Genomic DNA, 17391 nt, shown 5'->3' with positions numbered 1-17391 from the left:
CTTGTCGTCTGTTTTAGAAGGCTCCACAAGGTACTCAGGAGAACTGTGGTGACTTCTGGTAGCTAGACTCTGAACATGTAATTCTTGGCTACTTTCTTTATACATCCTTGTGAATAAGAGTTAGGGGCCTTCTTGAATGGCTTGGGCAAATATCAACCCACTTTAGAGGTTAATGTAAATGGGTCCCAAGGCATTAAACCCACCAGGTTACAAGAGCTTCTGCTAACTGTAGTGGATATGGTGTACAAACACTTTGTCCCATCTGTAGTCCATGGGTACCTTAGGGCCCTGCATCTTTCCTTGTTAGCATAGCCCACTGCTGCAGCTCATTGCACACTGCTTGGTGTACAAACTTACAGCCTTAGGGCAGAACAGACAGACAGGTCACTACTTGGACTACCTCCTCTTCCCTCATTCTGAGGGTCTCTGTCCACGCTTGTGTCAGGACAAGCTATGGCAAGTTTTTGCAGTGGCTAGGGCAGAGAGGCAGTTTCACTGGGAATTTAGCCAACTTACCTCCCAGGTCAGAGCTGGACTTGGATTCTCATTCACTGTCTGCTCTGCTCTGTGTTCAGATAGCAAACATGTGCATCTTTCACCTTCTACGTCTTTTATGTAGAGCTCGGGACTTGACTACAGGTTTTATGGTCTGATTGGGGTGCTTAGGGGCTAGTCCAGGAGGAACCTGAGGCTGACCTTGGTTCTACTCATGTCTTGATTCTTTCTGCTTTCCTGTACACCTGAACTGTCTTGTCATACCTCCTCAATTCTAGACACTGACTCCTGCCTTCACTCACACATGACCCTGAGCCATTAGGACTTCATTTTTAGGGCAGGTATATACACAGACTAGAGCCTGTGAGGAAACTGAAGGGAACTTGCTTTGTGAGTACTAGGCGAATGTATACCTGTTTGATATGTTACATCTCCTGCAGGAAGCTCTTCCTCCTGAGAGACATTGGAAGAGCCAGAGAGGTATCTGAGAACTTTTCAGAAGCAAGAGCCTGTAAGTCTTGGGCCAATTGCCCAGCACATATTTTTACTCAAGCCCTAGGACTACTTTTGGGTCTTTGGTTGCCACCCTTTTCTAGTGGGAGCTCTAGTGGCTTCAACTGTGTGGGTGTGGTAATACATTGATGCAAGAAATTGCTGTTTCTAGATTTGGCATCCTCTGCATGCACCCATGATAAATGGTTTCACAGCTGTTGTTCAGGAAGTGTGGTAGATGTAGCTGGTTACGTTGTGTCCTGAGGTTGGTAAGGGAGAACTCAGAAGGGCTGTTTCTTCTGTGGAAGCTGCTTGTGAGGAAGGAAGTGTCTGTGACCTCATCGCAAGGCTGGACCTGAGGGCAGACCAGGCCAGGTCTTCAGGTCTGTAATGAACTAATTGGGCTGACACAAGAGTCACTACATGGTATCCTGGGTTTAGAAAAGCTGTGTCAGGGTGTATAGTGCAGAGGAAGGTGAACCTGAGAGAGTTCTGGGCCTGTCCTCCTTTTTCCCTTCTCATTTCTTCCCTTGATGAAATGCCATCCTTTCTAATCATGCCATGATCATAGTTATGATGGAGCCCAGAAGGCTGAAGGGCATAGCCCTTAATGTGGAATGTTGCCCAGACCACAAAATCAGAGAATGGTGTGGATAGCATCAACTTGTAGCCAAATTCCTGCTCTCCTTTCTATACCTTTCCCTTCTGACCAAGCATTTGCTGAGCTTTATTTCTGTACATGGGGAGCAAACTCAGGGCCTCATACAAGGTAGGCAGGTATTTTACCACTGAACTACACATGCTTGCAACATTCTGCCCAAATATATTGAAATCTTAGTATTCTCTTGGAAGTACATCTCTGAAAGATGAAGTGGGTTTTGTTTTTGTTTTGTTTAAGATAGGACCTCACGTTGTCACCCAGCTTGGCCCATAACTCCCAATCCTCCTGCCTCTGCCTTCCAGTACTTGTAGTACTGTATGCCAGCACTCTAGTCATAGGACGTCTTCTTTCAGTGTTCACACTTGCCTAAGAAGCACCACATAACTATTCCTCTTCCAGCTTTTCACTCCATTTTCTTTCCCTTTACTTATCCCTCCCTCCCATCTGAGACTCAGATAAATCCCTGGGTGACTCTGTTGGTGTTGCCAGATGCCATCTGAGCTGTAAGAGCACCTTCTCTGTACTACTCTGTTGAGGAAACAGGTTTCGCTGGATGACTATCATCTGGACTTTGTCTTTCACAATGTTCGTGCTTGGGCTAACTGTCCATAGGTATCTTGGTAAAGGCACAGACTTCTTCACCAGTGTAGGTGCTTCCTCAGTTTTAGTGGTGCTGTCAGCCACCGGTCATTGGCAGGATCCGTGAAGTGTAGATGCTTCTGGACACTTCAGGATATTTCCTTTGTCTCTTTTCTCAGTAGGTAAATATCTGTGAAGAAGTGTCACTTGTGCCTGCCTGGCACCCCCAAGAAAGTCAAAGTACATGCTTGTCTTTTTTCTTAGTTTGCTAGCTCTCAGAATAAAGAAGCTGACCCTAGTTGTCTTTCAGAAGTGCCAATTTAAGATTCATATATCTGTAAGCACTTTTAGATTGAAGGTCTGTTACCTGTTATGGCTTTCACTATACCTATGAAAACCATGTCCCGTCTCAGGCCAAGTTTGTGGTCTGCTCAGCTCTGGTATCTACTGGACCTCTCATTATATATTCTTCAGCCCTGTCAGGCTCCCTGCTGCTGTCTCCTGTCTGCAAAGTGGTCCCACTATGTTTCTTAAGCCTTGCCTCAGAGCTACGGGTGCACGTAATGCATGTACTGGATGGACATCATCACTTAAGCCCTCCCTGAGAATGGAAGCCTGAAACGGGGAAACTTGGGAAGTAGAGAGGAGGGGGGCAAGCTAGATACAGTTTTCCAAGACTTAAGTGAAGATCACATGTAGAGGGGTTTAGATACTTTGCAGGCACTAAAACAACAGTCTTCATGGTTCAGCATGACTATATTTGTATTTTTGCAATAGCACTTTGATGATTCACTGAGGATTCTATCTCATAAGTATGGCTTGTTGGAGCTATGATCACATCCCACACATCTATCGTAGAGGCAGCCTCTCATTTTTCTCTGTGGCATGAGATACCTGGGCAGAGAGATGTCAGATGGACAGTGAGCATAGGATAGGTCCAGCCAGGCCTTTGGCAAGAATAAGATGAGTAAGGGTGAAGTAAAGAAGGAGCACAGAGAAGTGGGACACAAGAAGGCTTTCATGGTCAGGAGTAGGGTGTAGGGAGGGATGATGAGAAATAGCAGGTGAACTGTAGGTGTGTAACTCTGCATGCAGAAGGTCTGGATGCAGAGGTGGCTCGTTGGATTAGGCTTCTCTGGGGATAAATCAGGGCTAGCTGTGTCAATGCAGCTAGTTATTTGGCATCATTTGTCTGGCAGCTGGAAGATTCCTCTTCATGATCACAGCAAGCAGCCCAGACAAGTCCCCTCTGCTACGGTTCTGTTAGATTTGAAACACTACTTCAGTCTGTCCAGACTTTCTTCAAGTACTGACGGCCTTTCCATTTCCAGGTCCAGGTCCAGCCAAGGCTGTCCAGGGCTATTGCCAGATTTCTAGAAAAGTGCTATACTCTGCTCATTTGAACACACCTGAGCCATTATTTTCACTTCACAAGTAGGAAGGTAAATCACAGAGGTTGATGAGCCCAGGAAGTCTGGTTCTGCAGAGCCCACCTGGCCTGCATGGGGAGCTTCTGTGGAGCATTCAGGCAGTGTCCAAGAAATTATTTCTCCTTCAGGACCTTGCAGCCACTGTGTAGCAGTGCCTGTGCTCTCTAGCTTTCTGAAAACCTCAAGGATTGTAGGCCTGGGACCCACTGGCCCAGACCAAGGCGGCTCATGTGGAACCCACCAAAGCTGATTGAGAAGAACTGGCTGTTGATCCTCCTGTTAGTTTGTCCCATCCCTATATGTGTCATCCTACCCCCACTTCAGAATGTAACTGCATGCATGCTGGGCCAGGCCTTGTTTCCACCAGAGGGCACTCTTGACCACTTAGGGCCCCACAGTGATCCTGTTCACAGTACAAAGAACTCTGTGTAGTTGGTGGATTCTCCTGAGTTGCTGTGGGGTTAATGAGAGAATGCTAAGGGATCTCCGCATAGTGAGAGCACATGCAATAGCAAGTGCAGAGTTGGCATTGGGGCTAGTGCCTAGCAGCCTACACCCTTAGGTGTGTCTGTACACGTGCACGCGTGACCCAGGAGCTGTGCCCTCACACTGGTGGTGTCCTGTCCAGGAGTGGTGAGAATCTGAGCACTCATTTGTGCTGCTTAGGCAGACACTAGATTTTCATCTCCAGTCGAGTGGGCCAAAGGTCTCTCTAATTGGATCACTTTTGACCTTGTTTATTTTAACCCACCATCCTCAGTACTGATACTTTGTTTTAATGGTGTCAGGTTACCTTTGACCACTCCTATGTCTCAAGAGTAGTAAGGATAGCTATGGGAACATGTCCATTCTGTTGATGTCTGGTTCTCTTGGCTCTTTATGTAGGGGTATGTGTTTGTTTTGTTTTATTTTATTTTTTTTTTAGAAGGGCTGTCGAGAGGAGCATCATTGACTCTTTTAGATAGCAACCCTGTTTAAAGATTATGGTCTGCTACTATCCCCTCTCACAGATTGCCCTGGGTTTGGGGGGTCATGTCACTGCCAGGATTGGGGCTGGTGTCTCTGTACCAGAGGGAGAGGGAGATTCTGAACCACAAGTCCACCTGAAAGTGGTTGCAGAATTTTGTGTGTGATGGATGTGAGATAAGTACACAGTGTTAAGCTGTGATGAGCTTGTGTGCCTCATCTCCAGTGACCTGGTTTGCTGCATCCTTCCCTGTATGTGTTGGAGAGACAATGATTGACAATTCTGCCCAGGGCAATAGAGAACAAAGCTGGGTGTCATTTAGTCATTGGAATAAATTGCCCTGGAAACAGTACATCAGGGTTTTGTTATGATTTTGTTTTCTTAGCTTCTTTCTTTCCTCCCCCCCCCCCCTTTTTGGTTCTGGGCAGGGGTGGGGAGTGGAACTCATGCCCTTGTGCATGTTAAGGAAGTACTCTACTACTGGCTGTATCCCCAGCCCAAGGAGATCAGTGCTGAAGCCTTAAGCCAGGACTCTGGTGTGGTCCATGGACTTGGACAAGATGGAATCCTTGACCTTCAGGGTCACAATAGTGACACTTACCATGGAATAGGTGTGGAGCAAAGGTTCTGTCTTAGGTCTGTTTGCTGACTGGGAAGTAGGGTAGGTGTGGAGCCAACCCCTTTGTCGTGCATAGGAGTCTGCGTTACAGGCTTCCTTTGGATGCCCTAGAGTCTACCAGAAAGGGGATGGATGTTCCTGATGTGCCCAGACCTCCTACCACATGGACCTTCTACCTTACCAGCTGCTATATTTGTAGAAAAGCAGTCTTGTAGCCTTCAAGAGGGTGAAGGCCATCTTGCTTCTTTTGGTATGTCATTCTATAGTTAGTGCTTCATTCAACCTCATTATTTGTAAGTTATTCTGAGTTTTGATGTTTGATTAATTGCTAAAAAAAGTCAAACTTTTTGGTCCATGGGTGTTCATGTTTTGCATGCTGAAGCATTCTGGGCAGGGAATGCCTGGCTTGCTGTGATGGAGGATGGTGGTAGTCATTGTCTTTAATTGGTTCTCCGTTTGTTTGTTGGCCTTTTGTTCTCCCACTGCTATTGTGTATATTTTCTTCCATGTCTTTTATTATTGTTTTTAGGTGTAGTAGACATATCCTTGAGGTTGATCTGTAAACATTTGAACCTATAGCATTGCCCCTCTGCTGTTTGGGTCCTTCTTTAAGATTCAGGTGACTACAGCCTACAGACCAGGCAGGACAAAGAGGACAGTAATCCTAAGTAACCTTGGGAAGATTCATAAAAACTTTCAGGAGCAGTGGAAGCCTCTGGGCAGAGGGCACAGCAAATGCTGGGGTTTGAAGAAGGGCTGTGTATGCTAGCACCTGTAGGTCATGGGAGGCTGTAGAGACCCTGTGAGTCTGAGCAGTCAGAGCAAAACAAGCACTGCTCTGGCTTAAGTGTGCTAATGCTAGTATTGTACTTAGGCAGTATTCCTGCTTGTTCTTTGTCTTTTTTGCCCTTCTGCCTTAGCATGGAGACCTTCACTAGATATCAGTTTCTTGGACTCAGGAATGGAGAACTGAATGAGCCTATTATATATTTCCCACCCAGGTATTACTGTGTTACATCGGCAGGAAATGGGTCAGGATGGACTTTGGAGACTTGGATCCAAGAGTGATTTGGGCAAGCTTGGCTTTGAGAAGGCTTTCTTTGGCCAAGGGCCAAGGGTTAGCAAGTTGCTGAAAGGTAAACTATCCTGCCATAACTGTCTAGTGAGAGGCAGGCAATGTTGTCAGGCCTTTCCTCAGGTGCAGTGGGCTGGAGTCTTCTCCAGAAGCCACAGCCTCTCAGTTGCTGTTTCCTTGAAGGATGTGATGGATGGTCCCTGGCCCCTGGCCTGCTGCTGCTCTCATTTAGAACACAGGCAACTCCTCCATCTAATGCCTCCCCTCTATCTTTAAAGACAAAAACATTTTCAATTAGAGAGGAATGTGCTTTTGAGGGGACAGCCTGCCTCCCTGGTGACCTGCAGCTGGTGGAACAGCTGACCAATGAAAGATCAGTGCCCTGTGTCTTTTTGGTGTGCCACCTTCCTGCCGTTCTACCCACCCAGTCTTTCCCTATACAAAATGACAAAGACTGACAGAGCCCTGGCAAGGCCTGGTTCTCCTGGGCACCTCCCTCATCTAGTATTTGTGACACAACAAACAAGGACAATACCAGGTACTGCACTGACCTCTCAGATCTAAAGAGTCCACTTGGTTGTTTCTGACTCCTCTTCAGAGTCATAGGCCAGACATAATCCTGAAGGGCTGTACACCATGCTGTATGGTTGAAGATGCACCCCTGTGGCAGTGGGCATAGGCTTTTCCACCTGCATCAGGTAGTGTTCCTGATGGGCTGGGGTCAGTGACTAGTCCTCAGTGGAGCTATCTGCGTTGGACTCCTCTGCACTCTCTTCTGGAGCCTTTTATCCTTCCATAATGGTTCTCTTTCATTTTCCACAGATAGACAGCTTCTCTGTATTCCCAACCTCACTCCCTCCCCATCCCCTCCCTGCCCGGCTTTTCTTTTAGGGGGAGGAAAAAACCCTCACCTAAATCCTATTGATTTTTCAGGGGTTTTTTGGTTAAGTTCTGTAATAAGGGCTCTATAAGAGGTTTCTTGCCTAGTGTATAACATGGATGGGCAAGGTTGGAACCCAACACTCAGAGAGCAGAGGCACCCAGCAGGTTCAGTTGCTCCATCTAGCCAGCTCTGCTCCATCTAGCCAGCCTTGTCAGAACTGCTGCCTCCCTCTTGTGTAGGGCTCCCTGCCTCCTCCCTGTGGACTGAGCTGGGCTATATTTTGCAGCTGAGGCTTTTATACCACCAGGCAGGGAGGGGCAGCTTGGCAGGGCTGGCCATCGCCCTTTCCTGGCTGCCTGTGCTCAGGGCCTGTACAGCTTGGTGACATGCCAAGGGTGTGTGATAGACAGGATGTCATAGTCTTCCTGCTATAAATGAACTTGGCTTTGGAACCTATATGCTCCTGGGAATAGTGAGTAGTCTACTTGGTGGGTGTAGGCCCCACCTGTGATTGCAGATGAGCCTAGAACTGGTTCTATGTCTCTCTAGTATAGGGAATGCCTTAGCTATAAACACAAGTCTTCCTTCCTCCCTATACCTTCTTCCCATTTGACACGTGTGGTAGCCTGCGAGCTTAGGACATCCGAAAGGAAGTGATGCCGAGGCCCTTTAACACCCCTGCCCTCCTGTTAGTACAGGAGTTGGGCCAGGCAGGGTGACTGTGTAGACTCCAACAGACTCTGTAATTGTTCAGTTTCTGGTGGGACAAGAGCTTGGAACCAAAGGATTTGGGTGGCTTGGTGGTGTATTTCTTTGCCTTCTAAATTTGTCCTAGAATTCTTGCCTTCCTTCTTTTCCCTCTTGATTGTACCAGGCAGCACTTTCTTTCCAGCCTTACCTTGTTGCTACTTCCTTACAATCAGTGCCTAACCTTTACCTTAGGAGGGTGCTTGGCCTGCTGTGTGGCCCATGTGAATCTTATGCTTGCTGCCTTGGAGGTGGGACTCTTGCTAACTTCTTGTAGCTGAGTTGTATGAGTTTGCAGAGCACGAGGGGGTTTCACTTGGCTTCCTCTTGTAGCTGGGGTACCCTGCACACTGCCTACATCTTAAATCATGTGGAACTTGAGGTATAGGGACTGGGTTAGACCCCACAGCAAGGGAGGGTCTGCCTCGGCTACCAACCTCTACCTCAGTTTCCTCTCCTCTGGGTACCTGATGCTGGTAAGTAAGCTGGTTCTAAAAGCTCTCCATGTGTTTCCAGCCTTCATGGCAGCTCCTTTTCTTGTGACTGCTAGGATGTTAGTGAATAGTTGAAGCTTTTCTTAAATTGCTTCTGTGCCTCTCTCCCTTCCCTTTCCCTCTCCCTCCCCCTTTCCTTCCCTCCCCCACTCTCTTTTAATGGGATTTAACTGCCGTTTAAAGATTTATTTATTTTGTTCTATGTATATCACTTTTTCCTCATATGTATGTCTGTGCACAATGTATACGCCTGGTGCCCATGGAGGTCAGAAAAGGGCATTGAATATCCCGGAGTTACAGGTGACTGTGATCTACTATGCAGGTCCTAGGAATTAAACTCAGATTTTCTGTAAGAACAAGTGCTCTTAACTGCTGAGCCATCTCTTAAACCTTGTGCTAGTTTTTCTGTTGCCCGGCACATAGAGGTTTCTCAAGGAGTGGTTTTCTTTTCCTTTCCTAGAATTTTAGCCTGTAGTTTTGTACTGTTGTCAGAAAGCAACTGCTTGGTGTCCTTGCCTGACTTCTGCACAGGCTATCCTGTTCCACCTAGACTAGCCTGGGATTGGCAGCAAGGTTTGGGTCTGGCCTCGAAGCCTCCATGTAAAGGATACACCTAGCAGGTGTGGAAGCCCTGTGGTCAGAAGGAAGTCTGTAGCTACTACTATAGTCATCGCGGCTACCTCTACCCTTCCATTTACTCAGGCTACTTATTCCCCTGAAGGGAGCTGATAAGATGAACCCCTGAGTGGGGTAATCTCCTGCCATTCAGAATCTCATGGTGTAGCCACACAGGGTGGATGAGGCACTTGCATGCAGGAAGCCTTCATACAAGAGGATGAAGGGTCTTAATTAGCCTTCCTTCCCCAGCTGGAAAGGTAACAGCCCACCATCATAGTTTTGAACCCTGTGGCACACCAAGAAAAGAGTATGCATTGTCTGGAAGTAAGCAGAACAAAGACTGTCTCCTAGTCACTGATTGCCTGAGACTTCTGGGCTCTGGAGGAAGGACTGCCAGGAGACTGGGACAAAGCAATCTTCACCCCAGGAGCTCTTACCCCTGACCTTGAGCAGGCAGTGCTCCTTCTGCCCATTCTTGGCTCCTTAGCTTTATTGCCTGGGAGTTACCTCTGATCCTGCAGACTCTCCCTAACTCAGGGAGGAGCAGGGAGCTACTGCAGTCAGTCACTCTAGATTTCATTCTGGGAGTCTTTTCCACAGGCATGTGGCTTGTGAGGAATTGTTCCTATAGCCTTGATCAGTTATGTTCCCAATGGACTGGGACCTGGCATGCTTTATGTAGAGTGACTAAGATTGTGTGGTCGGTAGGAGCATTATTTACTTAACCTGGGCCAATTAACTAGACTGTCCAATATATGTCTGGAGGACATACTTACTTTGCTTGGGAGGGCTCTGAGATGGCTACTTTGTTATGGGATCTATGTTCCTGGCTAGAGTGGATCTGTGGGCCTTGGCGTTTCTCAATCAGAAATTTGTCTCAAGTGTGCAAGCTAAAGGCATATGTGCGCACAAGGGTGCTTGCCTTTGGGCATCTCTTCTGTGGGTAGGTAGTCCTGTGTGGGTATCTGCTGCACCTGAATCTGCAGTGTAGGAATACTTCATGATGATACCAGCTTGTTGGCCATTCATGAGTGTGAACTGCAATCATCTGGATGCAGAGCCCTGAGTCTTAGGAGGAAGCTCTCTAGAGGCATTGTCCAGCACGCTGGAGCAAGTCTCTCTCCATCTCTTGTATGGGAGGTCAAGGCTGAAGCCAAGGCTGATGCCTCTACATTGGGATGTCAGCAGAGGTAACAATGTTTCTACCTACCATGTGGTTACCTAGGATGTCTGAGTGCACTGGATCTTTCTGCTTTGCTCTGTGGTGCCAGTGACATCTCTGCTCTCCTAATTAAATCCTGTTCTCTTAATTTAATCCTACAGGAGCTTTCCAGGTCCTCAGACCACAGTTTAGACCTTACTTCAGTCCCTAGAAGTTCCGTCCCTCTTATTCATACTCCTCCCTTTAACCTTTCACTCTTCCTTAACCCCTGAGCTTTCACCTCAAGACGCATTTCCCTGATCCTTTCCCAGTTGCCTGTTTCAAAGCTTGGCAGAATTGAACTCTCAATATAGACTAACTGCCCAGTCTTACTAGCTTTGGCTAGGCTTTGGTAAGCTTTTGAAGAAAGGGCCTGAGACCTGGGTACAGGATATGAAGCCACATATCTCACACAAAGGACTCTGAATCTATAATGCAAGGTCCTCCCTTAATCTATGGGGTGCACTGTGTGCTGTCCTCCTGCCTGATGTACTTGGGTACCAAGGATTACTAGTTGGAGTTTTCTTTGAAAGAACATTTCAGCTTCCATGTGTTTTAAGTACCCTCATTATGTTTAGGACGGAGCCCTGAAAAGTGGCAGGAGACTCAATTGCTTCATAGTTTTTTGTTTTTTTTTTTTTTATTCTTTTTTTTTTTTTTTTTTTTTTTTCGGAGCTGGGGACTGAACCCAGGGCCTTGCGCTTGGCTTCATAGTTTTGATTGAGATTTTTGCTTTATGGATGTATTTAGCTCACCCCAGGGATTTTGCTTTGGAAGACAGAGCTTCGGTGCCCTGTACCAGAGTAGTGCATAACAGCTTCAGTGCTTGTCCAGAGAGGTAGGTAAGGGGTGTGTGTGTGTGTGTGTGTGTGTGTGTGTGTGTGTGTGTGTGTGTGTGTTTGCATGTATGCATACTTGTGTGTATGTGTAGTGAAGGAATACAGGAGAGCAAGAATGAATGGCTAGAGCTGTAAGCTGGATACCATGAGTCTCCCATTTCTCTTATTAACCACAACTGCCATTAGGGATAAAGCTCAGGTCTGGTGTCTTTGCTGAATCACTGGTACAGGTGTCAATAGTATGAGTAAGTGGTATCCTGGTGATACTGGTTTGCATGGAAGGGAACACAGACTTAATCTGTCGACATGGCAGGTACTATGAAGTCAGAGACAAATTATAGAAAATACTCACTGGGAAGTGTTTATGATTGAGGAGCCAAGCTGTGGCATCCAGGTATTTGGGAGAACAAACCAGATACCAGAATAGCCAGTTTGTGGATAGCTGGGTCACTGTGGGCATCCCAGTCCAGGCAGTTGCATATGTCAGAGAGGCTACTGTCTTGAAAAAGGCCCCTCCTTTCCCCATTCTTACCCCAGTGAGCTTATAATTAGAGCTTTGTGTCTGACCATGTCAGCCACACAACTCCCAGAACACTGTTCTGGATGGCATCAGAAACTATAAGAATGGAGCCCTATGAACTGAGAACATGGAAGTGATTCTTCTTCTAAACCTTCATTGTGCTTTATTGGACACCCAGTAGATAACTGTGAGTTTCTACGATATCCCTTAGGACCCCCCCCCCCCCCAAGTAGTTCTTACCTTGTAAAAAATATATATAATAATATATATAATGTATATGTGTATACACACACACACACATATGCCTTGGTCATAATGGTTAGGCCTTAGGCTTAGCCCTCTCTTCTCAGGTATTTGAGGGTTTTGACACCACCCTCCAAGGAAGGCTGCTCTCCCTTACCCAGAGTTTGGTTGTCTCAACTCATCGGTCCACTGGAGTTCTATCATGCCCCCTCTTGACAGAGTCTGTCATATAGCAGGTGGGGTGGATTACAGAGGGTCCCTGGTTGTTTCTAAGAGATCAATGTCCTTTGTTGCTTTATCTGTTTACTGTCTCAAAAATGTCAATTCTCATATTTTGACTGGTGGTTGGTTGTTTAAAAGGAGATGAAACTCAGCCCTTTTTATTTGGTTCACTGGTTTCCTTCTGTGAACTTTGGTTTGAAAGGTGTGCTTGCTATACCTGTAGCTCCAGATCTTGCTTAACTGTGGAATCTCAGATGTGCACATCCAGAAAACTGAAGTTTTCATTGTTTTACTTCCTGTAGCTGTGAGTACTTTGTTCCCTACCATCAGGTGTCTGACCATCTCCACATTGGACCCCAAGTAGCTTCTGACATCAGACAGCATCAGGGTAGTATGGTCCTAGGCCCTTGCTCTCTTTGCTGTGGACATGCTGAGCTGTTGGATGGCAGAGAAGAGCTGGGTCTTGACACCAGAAGAGTTCTCTTTGAGTTTGTGTCTCCAGTGTAGAGGTACTGGAGTATTCCTACAACTACAGTCCTGTGTCTGCTATACTTAGTCACATGCTCAAATCACACTAGCTGTAGCTTATTTCTGCCAGCTCTCCAGCTGGACCCTACTGACCATCCCGCAGTACCATCTAAGAGCAGGCCTCTCTCCCACTTTTACAGCAAGGCTTTTGCTTTCTTATTTATTGATTATATATAAGCACACTGTAGCTGTCTTCAGACACACCAGAAGAGGGCATTGGATCCCATGACAGATGGTTGTGAGCCATCATGTGGGTGCTGGGATTTGAACTCAGGACCTCTAGGAAGAGCAGTCAGTGCTCTTAACCACTGAGCCATCTCTCCAGCCCATGTTCTTTCCTAAATCTTTATATAAACATATTTCTGTTTTATCTTGGATTAGTGTTTAGTGGTTGAATTACTATCTTGGTATAACTGTAAAAGAAACTACCAACTGTTTCCCAAATTAGTCATTCCATTTCCTGTCCCCACCATTGTTGTGTTCTTCCTCTGGCTGCTCCCCTCATTTACCCACCTTGTCATGTATGTGCATGTTGTTTGGCTTGGGCTGCTATCAGGTAGCATGAGGTGAGGGTGACATGGTAGGGGAGGGGTTAGGGCGTGGAACATGTACCTCCCAGCAATCAGCCCTGCTAAGCACTCTCTTATGCAGTACTCTCTTGTGTCTTAGGGCTTTTTTTTTTTTTCTTAAGGTTTAAAATTACACACTTTTCCTTCCTTCCTTCTCTTTTTTTCAAAAATTTATTTATTATGTTTATAGTATCTGCCTGCATATATGCCTATGTGCCAGAAAAGGGTGCCAGATTCCATTACAGATGTTTGCAAGCTGCCACATGAATGCTGTGAATAGCACCAGGCCCTCTGGAAGAGCAACCACTGCTCTTAACCACTGAGCCATCTTTCTGTCCCCAAGTATGTTCATTTTTTAATAGCATTAAAAAGAGTTTGATCGGGGCTGGGGATTTAGCTCAGTGGTAGAGCGCTTACCTAGGAAGCGCAAAGCCCTGGGTTCGGTCCCCAGCTCAAAAAAAAAAAAAAAAAAAAGAGTTTGATCATGTTTAAATGTTGATGAAATCCTTTTTTTTCTTTTTAATTTAGTGCTGTTTGTGTTTTGAAAAACTTTGCCTGCTCTGGGCTTGGTAGAGGCACTGCTGAATTTTGGTTATGTTTTGTTCTCTGATGCATCTGGGTGTGAGATGGGGCTTACCACTGCTTTTAACCGACACATTCCTTTCACCACTGAATGATTTCATACCTTTTTCATACCTTTGTTTTGACATAGTTTTCATTTCTTTAGGTCACATGCCCAGGAGAGAAGTGGTTGAGTCATATGGTAATTGTATGTTTAGCTTTTTAGAATACCTTTAAACTGTTTACCAGACTAGTTGGCCATGTTAGATTCTCTCCAATAATGATTAAGGAATCTACTTGTTCCATGTTTTGTTAGCACTTTATTTTAGCCATTCTAATAGGTGCTTTTGTGGTCTGAATATGGTTTGCATATTCTCCCTCTTCCCCTCCCCCCAGCCTGTACTCTACAGTGTAAGACATTCATCAGTGAGACTGATTCCTACCATGATGTTCAGGGGCAAGAGCTTCAGTGAGTGATTAGGGTTAGAGAATCTTTCATATGACACCTTGGAGATGAGTCAGCAAAAAAGGCAGTTGATATGAAGCTGGAGAGGTGGCTCAGTGGTTATGAGCACTGATTGATCTTCCAGAGGACTGGAAGTTTGATTCTCAGCACCTATATGGCAGCTCATGACTATCTGTAACTCTAGTTCCAGGGAATCCTATGCCGACCTCTGGCCTCCATGTGCACCAGACACACATGCATGACAAACACCCATATATTAATGTAATAAAATTAGAAGGGGATATTCGAGGTTGTTGTTGCTGTTGCTGTTGCTGTTTTGTTTTTGTTGTTTGGTTGGTTTGTTTTAGTTTTGACAGCTGCTGGATGGGGCTCCCTGAACTTCAGAATTGTAAGCTAAATAACCTACTCTTTAAGAGTCCCTAGCTTCAGGTTACCTTTGTACTAAGACAGAACAAAGTAAAGCAGGTATGGAGTGGCTAAAAGCCGTACTGGATGCAATCTCTTGTTCCTGTCTAAAGGAAACGCAAGGAAAAGAGTACAGCATAGACTGAAGGTACCAAGCTCACCACCAGACCATGGCACTGTCTCCAGAGCATGTTGGTTGGGTAAGTGCTCCTTCTGACCCCAGGTACCTCAGTGCTTGGAGAAGCAGCCCAGACTCTTCCTCCATCTAAGCACATCTCACAATCAGAGAAACCTGTGAGGAGCATGAACTGGATCATGTCACTGTCCTAAATAAGTCTTTTGATGGTTTTGTGTCCTGATTCCTCCCTGGACTTGGGGCCTTGTACCATTTGGCCAGCCTCTTTCTTTGTTTCCACCATTATAGAGCACTGATTCACCTTTTCTGTTCCCACCTTCTTTTTGTAAAATTTTATTTTTTATTGGTTATTTTATTTTACGTTTCAAATGTCATCCCCCTTCCTGGTCTCCCCTCTGTAAATCCCTCATCCCATTGCCCCTCCCCTTTGCCTCTCTGAGGGTGCTCCTCCACCTACCCACCCACTCGTGCCTCACCACTCTAGCATCCCCCTACTCAAGCCTCCACAGGACCAAGGGCCACCCCTCCTATTGATTGATGCCAGATAAGGCCATCTGCTGGAACCATGGATCCCTCCATGTATTCTCTTTGGTTGGTAGTTTAGTCCCTGGGAGCTCGGGGGCGGGGGGTCCAGTTAATTGATATTAGTGTTCTTCCAATGGGGTTGCAATCCCCTTGCACTCCTTCATTCCTTCCCCTAGCTCTTCCACTGGGGTCTCCACCCTCAGTCCGTTGGTTGGCTGAGTATCTGCGTCTGTATTAGTCAGGTCCTGGCAGAGCCTCTCAGGGGACAGCTATACCAGGCTCCTGTCAGCAAGCACTTCTTGGCATCAGCAATAGTGTCAAGGCTTGGTGTCTGCAGATGGGATGATCCCTAGGTGGGGTGGTCTCAGGATGACTTTTCCTTCAGTCTATGCTGTACTCTTTTCCTTGCGTTTCCTTTAGACAGGAACAATTCTGGGTTAAAATTTTTGAGATGGATGGGTTGCCCCACCTCTCAACTGGGGGTGAGAGTGCCTTTCTACTGGAGGTGGTCTCTACAGGTTCTGTCTCCCCTTTGTTGGGTATTTCAGCTAATGTCATCCCCATTGGGTCCTTTTTTTTTTTTTTTTTTTCGGAGCTGGGGACCGAACCCAGGGCCTTGCGTTTGCTAGGCAAACACTCTACCACTGAGCTAAATCCCCAACCCCCCCCCCCCCATTGGGTCCTGGAAACCTCTTGCTTCCCTGGAGTCTGGAACTTCCTAGTGTCTACCCGCAGTCCCTCACCTCGCAATGCTACATATTTCTATTCATTTTCCTGACCCTCTGTACTTCTCTCCTGTCTCTTCCCATACCTGACCCTGCCCCTCCTTCCCTCCCCCTCATCTCTCCCTTCCAGGTCTCTCCCTCCTCTACGTCCCGTGATTATTTTGTTCTGCCTTTTAAGTAGGATTGAAGCATCCATACTTTGGTCTTCCTTCTTAAGCTTCTTACAGTCTGTGAGTTGAATCATGGGTATTCTGAACTTTTGGGCTAATGCCTACTTATCAGTGAGTGCATACCATGCGTATTCTTTTGTGTCTGGGTTACCTCACTCAGGATATTTTCTAGTTCCATCCATCATGAAATTTGCAGGTTCTCGCCTTCTATCTGCTCTTTAGCCAGCTAGTTGGCTTGCCCTGCCTTCTCATGTCACTAGGATCTCATTTCACAGTGTGACATTTTGACTTACATGTTTGTATGTTGTTCATTTGGATACTGTTTTTACTTCTAAAAGTTGACACATACCTGCTTATGGGGTTCAGTTACTCAGGATAGTTGTCATCTAAGGATCTGTTTGTACGGACTTTCCCTCCTGCTCATACTTTGAATTTTTCTGGGTTTTGTTTGTTTGTTTGCTTTTTCATACACCTAGCACTTTTTTATATGCTACTACCAGGAAGTATATTATTCAAAGGCTCAGCTTCTTGTAACCAGACCACCCTCCAGGAGGTAGGGCCAAGCTTTTTAGCACTCACCTACTCACTTGTGGCTGAACAATCCTTTTTCTTCCTGAGAGGAAAGAGCTCTGTATAGTGAAGACTTTACAGACAGCCTAGCAGGAGAGCCAGGGCTCCTGGATCAGAAATAAGTCATGTGGGGAACTTTAGTGGGAGGTTAAGAGAAGGCCATCTTCCCTTTTCATCCCATAAATAGTCTCTATCTAACTCCAGAGAAAACATAAGAAAAACCCAAGCCTGGTTCATACCTGTTATCTCTGTGGAGAAGTTCTATAGTGTCCATCTCTTGATTGGCAGGAGAATGGAAGCTTGACTCCCACCCAAATCATAGTGGAGCTTGGGGGCAGTACCTTCCTGTCAGTCCATGTTGACTATTCTGACACTGCTGTGGAGCCCATGATGAGTTGGGATGGGAGTGACCACTCCCAGGTATCTAATTTCTAAGGCTTGATGGTCTCCCATAAACAAGGCCTTGGTTACACAATTTGGGTACCCATGAGGTGTTCCAGATATTCCTGCTGCTTATGGTACATAGTGGCAGTGATCCTGACTGGCAGACCTGAGGAACAGAACTGTCCAGAACCAGCTTTGTGTCCTCCAGATTCCCTAGAAGCCTGCTGACCCTTTTCAAAAAGCTGTCTGACACCCACCTGTAGAGTA

The 17391-nt window shown here is 46.2% G+C and overlaps 1 protein-coding gene across 4 annotated transcripts in view; it reads left to right on the top strand.

Annotated features, from left to right (window-relative positions):
- The window catches only part of Mob2 (MOB kinase activator 2), a 56980-nt gene that overhangs the window by 21404 nt on the left and 18185 nt on the right, over positions 1-17391 (top strand). The window contains exons 1-2 of one of the 4 annotated variants that reach the window (XM_039087872.2): positions 13909-13945; positions 14728-14814. The exons of the other annotated variants lie outside the window; for them this stretch is intronic. Of the exons in view, the coding sequence (XP_038943800.1) occupies positions 14804-14814 (11 nt within the window). The 5' untranslated portion in view covers positions 13909-13945; positions 14728-14803. Of the gene's footprint in view, positions 1-13908; positions 13946-14727; positions 14815-17391 lie in introns of those variants that run through there. 4 annotated transcript variants of the gene reach the window in all.

Source organism: Rattus norvegicus, chromosome 1 (assembly GCF_036323735.1).
Source record: "Rattus norvegicus strain BN/NHsdMcwi chromosome 1, GRCr8, whole genome shotgun sequence".
Taxonomy (NCBI): domain Eukaryota; kingdom Metazoa; phylum Chordata; class Mammalia; order Rodentia; family Muridae; genus Rattus; species Rattus norvegicus.
This window is presented reverse-complemented; position numbering and strand designations above follow the sequence as displayed.